This window comes from Oryzias melastigma, linkage group LG23 (assembly GCF_002922805.2).
Source record: "Oryzias melastigma strain HK-1 linkage group LG23, ASM292280v2, whole genome shotgun sequence".
NCBI classification, from domain to species: domain Eukaryota; kingdom Metazoa; phylum Chordata; class Actinopteri; order Beloniformes; family Adrianichthyidae; genus Oryzias; species Oryzias melastigma.
In genome coordinates, this window is record NC_050534.1 from 18,930,613 (window position 1) to 18,943,071 (window position 12,459).

Genomic DNA, 12,459 nt, shown 5'->3' on the forward strand with positions numbered 1-12,459 from the left:
TTCTCCTTTTTTGTGGAGCAGAAAACTCGTGAGCGCCCAAACATTCATGGAGAAATTTAATCCTCATTTGTTTCCTATTATACTGGATTTTTTTAAAAAGAAGAAGATAATTACAGACATTCGACAGGAAACTAAAACACAAATATCTTGTTTGCATTTAGTCTTAAAGAACAATGCTTTTTTTCATGTATATTGTTTATTTTTAATACACTAAAACAGAAAACCAGAAAGTTGAAGATAGTCTCCTGTTTGCTGTCTCACTCGCCTGCTACTTCTGCACGATTTATTCCAATGAAGATGTGGTGAAATGGCTCCCTCTAGTGGACAAGAGGGATATCAGACTGAAATTGATTTATTTGTAAATTAACTATAAAAAACTCGTTATTTCACACACAATAATTACATGCACAGCTAAGAAAAAAGTAGAGTAACATAAAATAAGTTCGATAAAACTGAATCGTATTAAAAAATAAAAGTATAGTATTTTGGATAAACCAGCATAGTGTTTATAAATTCAGTAAAACCGGAGTTTTGTGCCTTTAGAAATAAATAAATGAACAGTATAAAAAACTGGAGGCGACGTGATTTAATGTCATAACGGTCTGTGGCCACTAGAGAGCAACAGAAAAAAAACAGCGCCAAATAGATTATTTATACAAATAAAAGTTTATTTATTGGGTTTATTAACCAGTAATGAGCACATCATGAGAGAGAAATGTAGAAATAAAGTAATCAGATCATCTTAATAAGACTATCAGATTCTTCTGTTTTTATTAAGTCATTCTAATAATACAACTAACGAAAACAAAATGTTTTCATTTTTATTGTAAAGTCTTGTTTGTTCAGGTTTAAAGTGATGTGAATGTTCCAAATCTATAGGATGTTTCTTAACCAGGTTTAGTTTTAGATTAAGTTTTAACTAACTCAAAAAAGGAACTATTTACATTTATTTTTTAAAAAAAAGTGTTATACTTAAATAGGGCAAAATTTGTTCTGTCCTTTCTACTTGTGTAAAATCCTGCAATGTTTTCAGTTTTTTTTATGAAGTAATCCAGACACTCAAAAAAAATTGGATGCGAATAATAACAACAAAATAAATTGTGATTAAAAACATCGAACGTAGTTGATTTATTTTTTTGTTCAAAAAATTATTTAATCATCTTTTGACTTGTACAGTTCAGAATTTCGGAAAATCAGTGTTTTGGGGTATTTTGAGCTTAGCGAGGCTCCGTAGTTTCTAGGTCACGTGATTTTGTTTACAGGAAAGCTCCCTTTAGCAACAACATGCTAACGTTTGCGTCTTTGAATGAGCTTTAAAAGAAGGATTGTTGATATACTTGTTAGTTTTTGATTAAATCTTCTGCTTCTGAAATGTTTTTATTTTGACTTTAGGTTTTTGGAGGATTTTAAATCAAATAAAACTAAAATTTTAGATGTTTTCTCAGCTGATCGGAACCTGAAGCCGAACACATGCGGTCCTTGAACTTTGTCCACCGGATCAGTCTGGACTTCACCGGAACCATTTTCCCCCACGCGATCTGTTTGGGAGACGCAGATAACGACTCGGTAATTCAGATTAACCGAATTCACGGTTTTAATTTCAAGTGTTTGTCTAATCTAATTGAGTTGTTTCTAGAGAGAGTTAAAAACATCATATTTTCACTCATTTCAATGATATATGACAGAAAAATACTAATTTATTTTTATTTTTATGTATTTTTATTTATTTATTTGGTTTAAATAACTAATTGGGGTTTATTTATTTAAATGATCAATCAAAAGTGGTTTTGAATGGACCAGAACCAGCAGTTTAGCTGTGAAACTTGGTCAAACTTTTATTTTTAAAGCTTAAAAGGATCTTCAGATAAATGCAAACCTTGCTGTGAATTTGTTGCACATCAGTTATCAGAATCACATCAGAATCTGGAGGATTCCGGGACTCGAACCTCTTTTCCGTGTCCGTTCTCTGCAGCTGAACGAGCTGATCATTGGAGACACCAGTGGAAAGCTGCTGGTCTACAAGAACGATGACTCCAAGCCGTGGATCACCAGAACCTGCGTGGGCATGGTCAGTACAGAACCGCACTGCTCGCCGCTCACGCCGGTTAATGTGTAACACGTCTCCATCTTCCAGCTGACCTGCGTTGCCGTTGGAGACGTCTGCAACAGAGGAAAGGTGAGGAAAGCGAAGGGAGGCGGGCCGATGGCGAGCGAGTTCAGGTTTGACCGGCGCTTCCTGTTCCTGTCAGAACCTGGTGGTCGCCATGGGCGCGGAAGGATGGTTTCACCTGTTCGACCTGACCGCCGCCTCTGCCAGTAAATCGGACTCCTCCAGCCAGCACGAGTTCCTGTCGTGTGACGAGCAGAGGCCGTTCTTCACCCAGCACATCCCGGCCAACACCAAAGTCATCCTCATCAGCGACATCGGTGCGGCTCCGGCGCCGTTCTCGCTCAATTGCTGTTTTCATGTCATCAGGGTTTGCTGCAACCAAATGAAGTCAATTTAGTCGCCATTTTTTTATGATGTTGACACCGCCATGTTGGTTCCAGATATCATCAGTAAGCCGGGATTGGTCTGAGCTGGTCTGAGCTACAGTTGCCATGGCAACCACTCTCACCAATCAGGAAACAGACGGCACAAGAAAAATATAATAATAATAATAAAAAAGAGGATTATTGTTTAAAAAGGCGTCAAAGTGAAAATAGTTTTTCTGACAAATAGAACACAAGAGGGAGGAGTCTCTCAGTCCAGTTCTCACATACAGTCGATGCTTGCATGTGCAGATGGAGACGGACGCTGCGAGCTGGTGGTGGGTTACACGGACCGAGTGGTGCGAGCTTTCCGCTGGGAGGAGCCGTCCGACGGCGCGGACGCCGGATCGGGTCAGCTGGTTCTGCTGAAGAAGTGGCTGCTGGAGGGGCAGGTGAGACTGAGCCGTGTTTTCTAATGGGGCAGAACCTTTAACGGCCGTGTTTTTGTTCTTAAAGTCCCGCTCCAGTCATCTTTTAATTGGGATTTTGCTGCCAAAATGTAAAAAATAACCTGTCATTTTCTGGGACCTAGTTTCTGCAGAGCGGCAGGAGTTCTTTAGAACGAAGAAATACTCCAGAAATGCAATTTTAGACTTAATTTTGTTTATAAATGTGCTCCATCATTGCGACTGACCGGCACGGTGCCGCTCGCCGCAGGTGGACAGTCTGTCGGTGAACCCGGGTCCGGAGGGCCTCCCGGAGCTCATGGTGTCCCAGCCGGGCTGCGGGTACGCCATCCTGCTGTGCACCTGGACGCAGCAGGACTCCACAGAGTCCGAGGACGAGGACCCGGCCTCGCCCGGCAGGTGAGGCTCCGCCCACTGCGGCTTCAAACAAAACTGCAGCCGCGTGACAACCTGATCCCCTCACAGCGAAGGCCCGTCCAGAGACGTACTTCTTCATCTGACCACCGGGCGGATCCACAACAAGAACGTCTCCACTCACCTGATCGGAAACATCAGCAAAGGTGAGAAAACGTGAAGAAATGTTGGTTTGTACACGACTTCATTTACCATCACAACCTTTCTGTTTCCTGTTCAGCTGATTTAATTTTTAGTAGAAAAATGAGACAAAAATAGTTCATATTTTCTAACTTTTTGCTGTTGCATGAATTTTTATTCGTCAAAAATATTGAAAGTATTCAGGCTTTATATCTTTTTTCCTTTGACATCAGGCTCCAAAGAGGAATCCTCCAAATGTGGACTGTTTGCTCTCTGCACTCTGGACGGTGAGTCAGCAACTTTTTGAAAATATTCTTTATTTTTTGTTTCAAAATAAAACAAACAAAATTAAAAAAGATTATCTTAAAAATAATAAACTTTTAAACTCACATTTATTTTTTGTCGAAAAACAGATACAAAAAATCAACTAAATAATGACATTTCTGTTTTAAAATTGAATTTAAGTTTAACAAATGATTGAAAACATTTTGAGTAATGACCAACCTGATGATCTGTTTAATGGGTTTATCATTTTGTGTTGCTTCATTATAGATTTTCGGAAGAGTTTTCCTTTTTTGTTTAAATAAAGTTTTGTTTTTAAATACAATGTTTTAAAAATGAAAAAGTACAATGAGCAATTAAGAAAATTTTACCAGCAAAAATATATTTTTTAAATTGCATTATTAAAGTCGTAAATTTACCAGAAAAAAGTGGTAACTATTAAATTACAAGAATAAAGTTGTATATTTAGAACTTTAAAAGTCAGAGGCAACATTTTTTGCACTTATTTTCTTCGGTGTTTTAAATATGGAAATGTATTACTTTAAAGGTCGTAAAATTAAGAGAAAAAAAACTAACAAATTTACAACATATTTTACATAAAATATTAAATTTACAATAAAAAACATCCTAATTTTAGCAGAAAAAAAGTCAGAAATGTCCAAGAAAAAAAAAACTTAAATTCACAAGAAAAATCCCTAAATGTATGGAAATAAGTCAGAAACTTACAAGATAAAAAGTTAGAAATTTACATGGAAAAATGTCTTAAATTTACAGGAAAAAAAATGTAAAAATTTACAAGGGAAAAAATCCCTTTTTTTCGAGAAAAGTCATAAATTTATGAAAAAAAGTAATAAACTTAAGGAAACAAATCATAAATTCATAAAAAAAATTCTTAAATATACACGAAAAAAGTCAGAAATGTAAAAGAAAAAAAATCCTAAATTTATAAGAAAAATCCCTAAATGTATGGAAATAAGTCAGAAACTTACAAGATAAAAAGTTAGAAATTTACATGGAAAAATGTCTGAAATTTACAGGAAAAAAATTTAAAATTTACAAGAAAAAAAAATCCTATTTTTTTGAGAAAAGTCATAAATTTATGAAAAAAGTCATAAATTTAGGAATAAAATATCCTAAAATCATAAGAAAAAAATATTCTAAATTTACACGAAAAAAGTCAGAAATTTAGGCAAAAAAATCATAAAATTACAAGAAAAAAATCCTAAATTTCCGAGAAAAAAGTCTTAAATTTACAACAAAAAGTCACAAATTTAGAATAAAAAGTCCAAATTTGACGAGAAAAAAAGTAATACAATTACGAAAAAAAGTAATAAATTTACGACTTTAAATCTCGTAATATTGTTTTTTTGGTGGCCCTAACACTCCGTTATAAAAAAGCTTATTTTTGTCTTCCAAACGTTTGCATTTTGCTGCAGGAACCCTGAAGCTGATGGACAGCTCGGAGCAGCTGCTGTGGTCGGTTCAGGTGGATCATCAACTTTTTGCTCTGCAGAAGCTGGACGTCACTGTGAGTCTGTTATTGAAAATGTGAAAATGTCTTCATTATTTTTTTATTAATAATTTCATTAAAAATGACAAATTATGTTTAAAAAATTTAACTTTTTTGCCTTAAAAGGCTTTTATTTTCATGTTTACTGTTCAGCTGGTTTAGCTGATGGTGAAAGACTCACTCTAATGACTCCCCGACTTCCTGGATGACAGGAAGTGGGGGCGGGCTTACTCTGCCGCTCTGCAGAAACTATGTCCTGGAAAAAATTTTGGCTAAAAACCGACTTAATCATCATTAAACGACCACTAGGAACGCTTTGAAAATAGAAGATGATGGGAGTGGGACCTGAAAGTTTGTGGTGTTTCCAGGGCGACGGCAGAGAGGAGGTGGTGGCGTGCGCGTGGGACGGTCAGACCTACATCATCGACCACAACCGAACCGTGGTGCGCTTCCAGTTCGAGGAGAACGTGAACGCCTTCTGTGCTGGTGAGGAAAAAAACAAGATGTGTGTCACGACCTTTAGAAAGAAGCTTCTGCAGAAGTGCTCATGTTCTGCTCATTGAGCCGTTTTTCTCCTTCAGAATCTACTGGAATGGTTGTGTTAATAGCTAAAAAGTTACAGTAAGTTCAAGGTTTTGTATTTAAGCGTCACCGGAGATGTTAAAGGGTTAATTGTCTGTGTGCTGTCAGGTCAGTACACCTGTAAGGAAGGCAAAAACAGCCCCTGTCTGGTCTACGTGAGCTTCAATCAGAAGATCTACATCTACTGGAAGGTGGCGCTGGAGCGCATGGAGTCCACCAACCTGATCCGAGTTCTGGAGGAGAAAGCCGACTTTAAGAACCACCTGAAGGCGTTGGGAGTTGGTGAGTAATTACAAAAAAAAACACAGCAAAAGGAACTTCTTTCAGATCTTTAGCGCTCTAGTTTTTGGATTCTAGACCCAACCTGGACTAGATCCTCCCTCTAAGGTCAAGGGGAGGGGCCTGAAGCCTTGTTTTACCGAGCCTTAATAGAAAAAATACAATAAAAAAATAACCATCAAGTAACTGGTTAACAAACAGATAGTAATGAAAGTAAACAAATGAAGAAATAAATTATTTTTTCTGCCACCCTGGTCAGAGTTCCATGTGACAAATTCATAAAAGAAAAAAAAAATATAAATCTGATGGTTTTATACAACAGAGTGAGTATTAGAGCTGGTTTACAAATTAAAATATATATTTTTTTAAATTACGACCTTAAATCTCATCATTTTAAGACTACAACTTTATTTACGACTTTAAATCTCATAAATAAAAAGGTTTAAAATCGTAAGTTTTACGATTTTATTGATGACTTAAAATCTAAAAAATTTACAGCTTTATTTACAACTTTGAATCTAATAAATATATAACTTAATTTATTACTTTAAATCTCATTCAACTTTATTTACAACTTTAAAATATCATAAATTTGCAGATTTTGAATAATATGTTTTACAATTTCATTTACGACTTTATTTATGACTTAAAATCTTAAACATTTACAACTTTAATTACTCAAAAATAGTTTTTTTTCCCCCAGAACAACGTACAAGTTGAACAAAACATGAACTTCAATATCTTATTTAAAAAAAAAAAAGTTTAATTGCAACATTCAGCTGTTCAGAGGCATAGAAGTGCAATAATGTATATATATCACCTTTTACTTTTGTTTTACTTTGTTCAATACATGTATATATTCTCACAGTTGTCTGTTAAAATTTTTTCTATTTTATTTTATTTTATTGGCTGGACAGCACCTGATTTTTCGTTGTATCACAAGCTCCTTGTGATACAATGACAATAAAAGGATTCTGATTCTTCTGAATTTACAACTTTAAATCTTATAAATTTACAGCTTTAAAATTGTAAGTTTTATGACTTCATCCACAACTTTATTTTTTACTAAAAATCTCAAAAATGTACAGCTTTACAAACACAGGTTTTGCGACTTCATTTACGACTTTATTTACAACTTTAAATCTCATAAATTTACAACTTTAATCATGATTTAAAATCTCAAAAATTTACAGCTTTAAAATCGTAAGATTTTCAAGTTTACTTTATGACTTAAAATCTCATAAATGTATAACTTTTTTTACAACTTTATCTACGAACTTAGATCTCATAAATATACACCACTTTTTTTTTATTTTAAGACTTTAATGTCATAAATTGAACCCATTAGAACCCATAGTGACATTAGTTCAACAGAAACATATTTTAAATGTTTTCTGTGGTCAATTTGGTTTGTGGTATTTTTTACATCATTTTATTTTAAAAGACAAAATGTTTTGGGTCTTTATGGGTTAAAGTCGTAAATTTACAACTTCAAACTTTAAACTTTCTCATAATATTACTTTCTCTTTTAATACACAGTCGTGGATTTATCTCCATAGCAACCGTTTTATTTTTTGGTCGCCTGGGGACGATGAACAGATCGATGTAGCATTTAGAAGACTCAGCAAAAGTATTTTTTTTGATTTCCTTAACAACTGAGGTTCTTTTTCCTTCTTTTTTTTTTAGCCACACCCACATTCCAAATATGGTCTGTACATCCTGTGGTTTCATTCAGCATAAGCAAATTATTCATGTTTTAATTTTCCACAATATTCCACTTACAAAAAAAAGTGCAGGTAACGCCACTTTTGGAAGCTCACCATGGCAAAATCTATAAACTTATATATATATATTAACAAATAGATTCCCATGATGCTCAAAGACGTATGAGACGATCACAGAGGAGTTCAAATTTCTAAAAGGTAAAAAAAGATAATTTTTTATCTTGAAAATTCAAGATGGCAGCCTCAAAATCATCAGAAACTTTGGTTGTGGTTGTAGATTGACCGATTTTGTTGGGTGTAGACTTCCTACAAGTTCATTCCTGTTGGCGAGAGTGGTTGCCATAGAAACCTTAACTTGGACCAACTCACAGCTTACTGCCGTCTGGCTCCAACATGGCGACGTCCAAATCTTGAAAAAAATCTCAGTCTAATTGACTTTAGTTGGTTGGAGCCGGAATGAATTTTTTTCTATGGGTGATGTCACATTCACTCCGTCCAGTTCTCATGTACAGTTGCTGGTTTTAGACTTTCACATTCCAACAAGTCCATTTTTGATTGGTCGTTTGACTTAGCAGCATCATTCAGATCTCAGGTTGTTACTGTATATTTCCCATGATTCCTTCTCCTTTCTTTATCTTGTTTACGGTCACAAGCTGGTTAATCGCAAAAACAAAGCAGCTTCATCTCTTCACAATTAGTCAATTTAGGATCATCAGTGGATCGGACACGGCGGCACCAGCTGGGTCTGGAGACAGGAAGCTGTGAGCACCATCAAACTGAATCCACCATGACGCTTTATTTCCTCCTAATTTCCTTCTCCAGTCAAACATGAATCTCCCAGCTGTCCATGTTTGTCGTCATGTCGAAGGTCTTTCTCAGAATGAGATGATTTAAATGAGATCTGACTGTGCGGGGGACCAGGCTGTCATGGTGTGAAGTGGAAACCAATTGTTTAATAAAAGAACGTGATGATAATTAGATACATTTTGCTTGAAACTGAAGGTTTCTGGAGACGTCACCTCCTCTGACGGTTCAGAACCTTCAGGTTTTATTATTTCACCGACTGGTGACCAAAGACATGATGGGACAAGTTTTATTCTTGTTAGATGCAGCATTTCTTTCTCTGGTAGAATGCAGCAGGTGGTGGATATTTGCTCTTTTTAAAAGCCTGGATTATACCTAACTCAGTCCAGCAGAGGGCGCTATGAGACAGGGAGCTACATTTACTGTACCTGCTTTCCTCTTAGGTTAGTTTGCAGAATAATAACACTCACCTTTGTCTTTTATGCATTTAAAGTTTATGTCTTTTTAAGATCTTAAAGTTGTAATGTTTTTATTATGTTGAGATATTATTTATGGTTATATATTACAGTATATAGGGCAAAAGAAGCAAAAACAGCGATAAATAAGACATCATTTTTAGTTAGATCATGTATTTCTACATGTATTTTTTAAACAAATATGTATATCTGGTAAAAGATAAATCCAAAATGTACATTCAAAACAAAAGACAAAACAGAAAAACACACGTGTTACTACAAGTTTGATTAATACTATTTTTAACCTAAAAAATGTAAAACACTCTGCTGAAAACCTGCTGATAATGACTTGAACAGAATGAACATTTAAGCAGCTGTTCAGACTAAACAACCAAACTAACTAGATTATTTTGATTACATAAATACAAAAGTATGTGGATTAAAAAGTGAGGGGATGCAGAAACGAACCAAAATATGTTAAAAAAAAATGAAATGTTAAGAAATTCACGTTAAATCTGCAGTATTCTGCATTATTGTTGAATGGCAATATTTTAGGCGGCCATTTTGTTGCAAAGTTGGAAATTTAGCGATTTTCACATTTTCGCACAATATTAAAAAAAAAGTTTTGTTCAAGCAATCTTAAGGAAATTGTATACCCAAGCCACCAGGTAAAGTCTACAACCACAACTTAAGTTTTGTTGACCTTTGACCTCAGGAAGAGGCCGCCATCTTGAATAAAAAAAAAAACACTTTTTAAGTACCAGCTACAAATTTAAGTTCCACCTTGGGATTTCAATTTATCACTTCCTAACTTGAGGATACTAAGAAGGGTACTCAGGGAAAAAAAATGTTGGGAATATAGCTGTAGGTTTTGAATGGCGTTACGTGGCTAGCTCGCAAAAGTGGCGTTTCCCAGTTGCTTAAACAGCTTTTAACCTGAATATTGTTAAAATTTGAATACTACATGAGAAATTGGCTAAAGCTGAACAAACAATATAATAGATCATATAAACTTCTTAGGAATGTGACCATGGTTAACAAAAAAAAACTTTGTTGCTAAGGAAACCAAAAAAATTACTTTTGCCAATCGTACTAAAAAGTACATAGACCTGTTCGCCACCCCCAGGCGACAAAAAATGAAAATGGTTGCTATGGAGATAAAACCAACAGAGAAGCCACAATTTTGAAAAAGCTATTTTTTTCAGGAATTTGTCACATGGAGTTCTGACCAGGTGGCGGAGTCGGGGGTGGGGGTGTGTTATAACATAAGTGGGGGTTAGATCGGGGAAGTGCAGTGGGGGCGAGTATAAAATGTATTTACACATTTATTTGTTTGATCAATTATTTATTGAAAGATTTATCTTTAATGTTGTCATGTTCATCCTCTTTTTTTTACCAATAAAAAGAAAGAGACATAATTTATATTTTTTTGGCATTTTGAATGTTAGTCAAGACATTATTTGTTCATATCTATTGTGAAACTTATTTTATTGATTATATATTGGTAAAAAAAATTGCTTTTCGTCTCATTTCTTGTTCTGACTTCCTGTTCGTTGATGTTAAGACGAAGAATCTTTGTTCATGTGCTGAAAGCCTCATAATCCGGTGAGTCGACAGCAACTGTCACGTTGTTTTTGCTCCACAGATGCAGAGGATTCAGCCGCAGTGAAAGACCTGGTGGCCTCTGCGCTGTACCGTCACGCCTCACAGTGACACATGCCAACACGCAGCCTCGCATTGGACTGTAAATACTGCACAAATAAAGTGGGACTGCTGCTCCTGTCGCCTGCCGCCGCCGTCGTTTGTGTTCCCTGCTGAAGGACGAGTCGGGCTCTGGTTTCTGAGCTGGCGGTTATCTCAAAGCTGCACGCCGCTTCAGTCATTGGTATTCCGTCTGACTCGGTTGCCGTTAACAAGTTGAACGCGTGAGGTACAATGCAGGGGGAAAGCTGAACCCCCTGAACTGCTGAAGTGCCAGAGGATGAGCTGCAGAGTTTCCTTCATCTGCAGGGAAATGAAGGCCCGCAGACGAAAAGGCTGAGCAGCAGAGGGATTCTGGGAAATCCCCCACTGTTCCTCTGGGGAGGATCCTATAACCACCTGTGTCGACTGCCTCTGTCTTCCTCATACAATATTAATGGGAGGGGTGTTTGTGTGGCTGGAAGGGGGGTTAGGCTCAGGTGTCCCGCCGGGACTCCGCCTCTCATCTGTTCTGTGTGTTTTGGCCTTTAGAGATGTGAGCGGTTCATGGCTTCTGCTCTCAGTTCCACCACCCGAAAGAACAATAAACAAACGTTTGGTCCGTTTTTGACATGTTGTTATTAGTTAGTGAATTCTGGTTGGAGGATTTCATCCCAGGGGTTTTGGTTTTCTTCTCAGTAAGCAGTAAATTTGGATCTTTGATACTGAAGACAAGCAAAAGGTCAAACCTTTAGTGTCAAGGCTGCATCTGACAGATACTCCAGTGAAACTGCTGAAGAAGTTTCATTTAGAAATGTAGCTGCTTTTCTTTTAGATTCTACCCACTGACTGTATCTGAGAACTGGACAGAGTGTGACATCACACATAGAAAATAGTTATTTCAATTCAATTTTATTTATATAGCCCAATAACGCAAAACGATTGTCTCAGTGGGCTTCACACCGGATAACTGGACAAAAACATAAAATCTTAAACCCTTAAACCCTCCTTCTCGGTGAGAAAAAACTCCTAAAACAAAAAAAAAGAAACCCTAATAGACCTAGCCAGAGACGAGGTCCACGGCCAAGGAGAGGACCACAGACAATCCTTTATCCAGATAAAATTGGGGGACAGTTGGGGGTGCGAGACGAGCCAGAGGCAAGGTCCACGGCCAAGGAGAGGACCACAGACAATCCTTTATCCAGATGAAATTGGGGGACTGTTGGGGGTGAAAGATGAGCCAGAGGCAAGGTCCACGGCTCAGGACAAGAGCACAGATGAGCCACCTGGAATCTCTCCCGCTCCCCCGGCGGGTAGTGGTAAAGAAGGACAACATATGAATCGTACTGCACCAAACAAAAGCATGAAGTGCTAAATGAAAAATAAATGATAAAGAATACAGAAGAGTTTATTTCCAACTCCAACCAAACGAGTTCAATTCAGTCGCCATTTTTTCTCAATATGGATGCCGCCATGTTGGAGCCAGACATAATCAGTGATTGGTCCGAGTTGGTTTGAGTCCTTTCTGTGGGAATCACTCTTGCCAATTAGGAGTTAGCTCGTTGGAAGGCCACACCCCTACCACTTAAAAGTAGGCTTAAGAAAAAATGTCAAAAACATTTTTTTTTTAACATTGGACCGCTTACTTTTATTGAGGCACCTGATTGGCC

At 36.7% G+C, this 12,459-nt stretch overlaps 1 protein-coding gene across 2 annotated transcripts; it reads left to right on the forward strand.

Annotated features, from left to right (window-relative positions):
* Window positions 1-1,232: 1,232 nt before the first annotated feature.
* On the forward strand, window positions 1,233-11,415 carry itfg2 (integrin alpha FG-GAP repeat containing 2). 2 transcript variants are annotated; one of them, XM_024292948.2, is made up of 13 exons: window positions 1,234-1,339; window positions 1,446-1,566; window positions 1,973-2,068; window positions 2,135-2,176; window positions 2,250-2,427; window positions 2,785-2,924; window positions 3,190-3,338; window positions 3,405-3,499; window positions 3,707-3,760; window positions 5,192-5,283; window positions 5,634-5,751; window positions 5,956-6,129; window positions 10,755-11,415. In XM_024292948.2, exons 2-13 carry the CDS (start codon window positions 1,471-1,473, stop codon window positions 10,820-10,822), a joined length of 1,302 nt encoding a protein of 433 aa, XP_024148716.1. In that variant the 5' UTR covers window positions 1,234-1,339; window positions 1,446-1,470; the 3' UTR covers window positions 10,823-11,415. The 2 variants fall into 2 exon arrangements, with proteins under 2 accessions (XP_024148706.1, XP_024148716.1); XM_024292938.2 differs by having other exon boundaries at window positions 1,233-1,566.
* The last annotated feature ends 1,044 nt before the right edge of the window (window positions 11,416-12,459 follow it).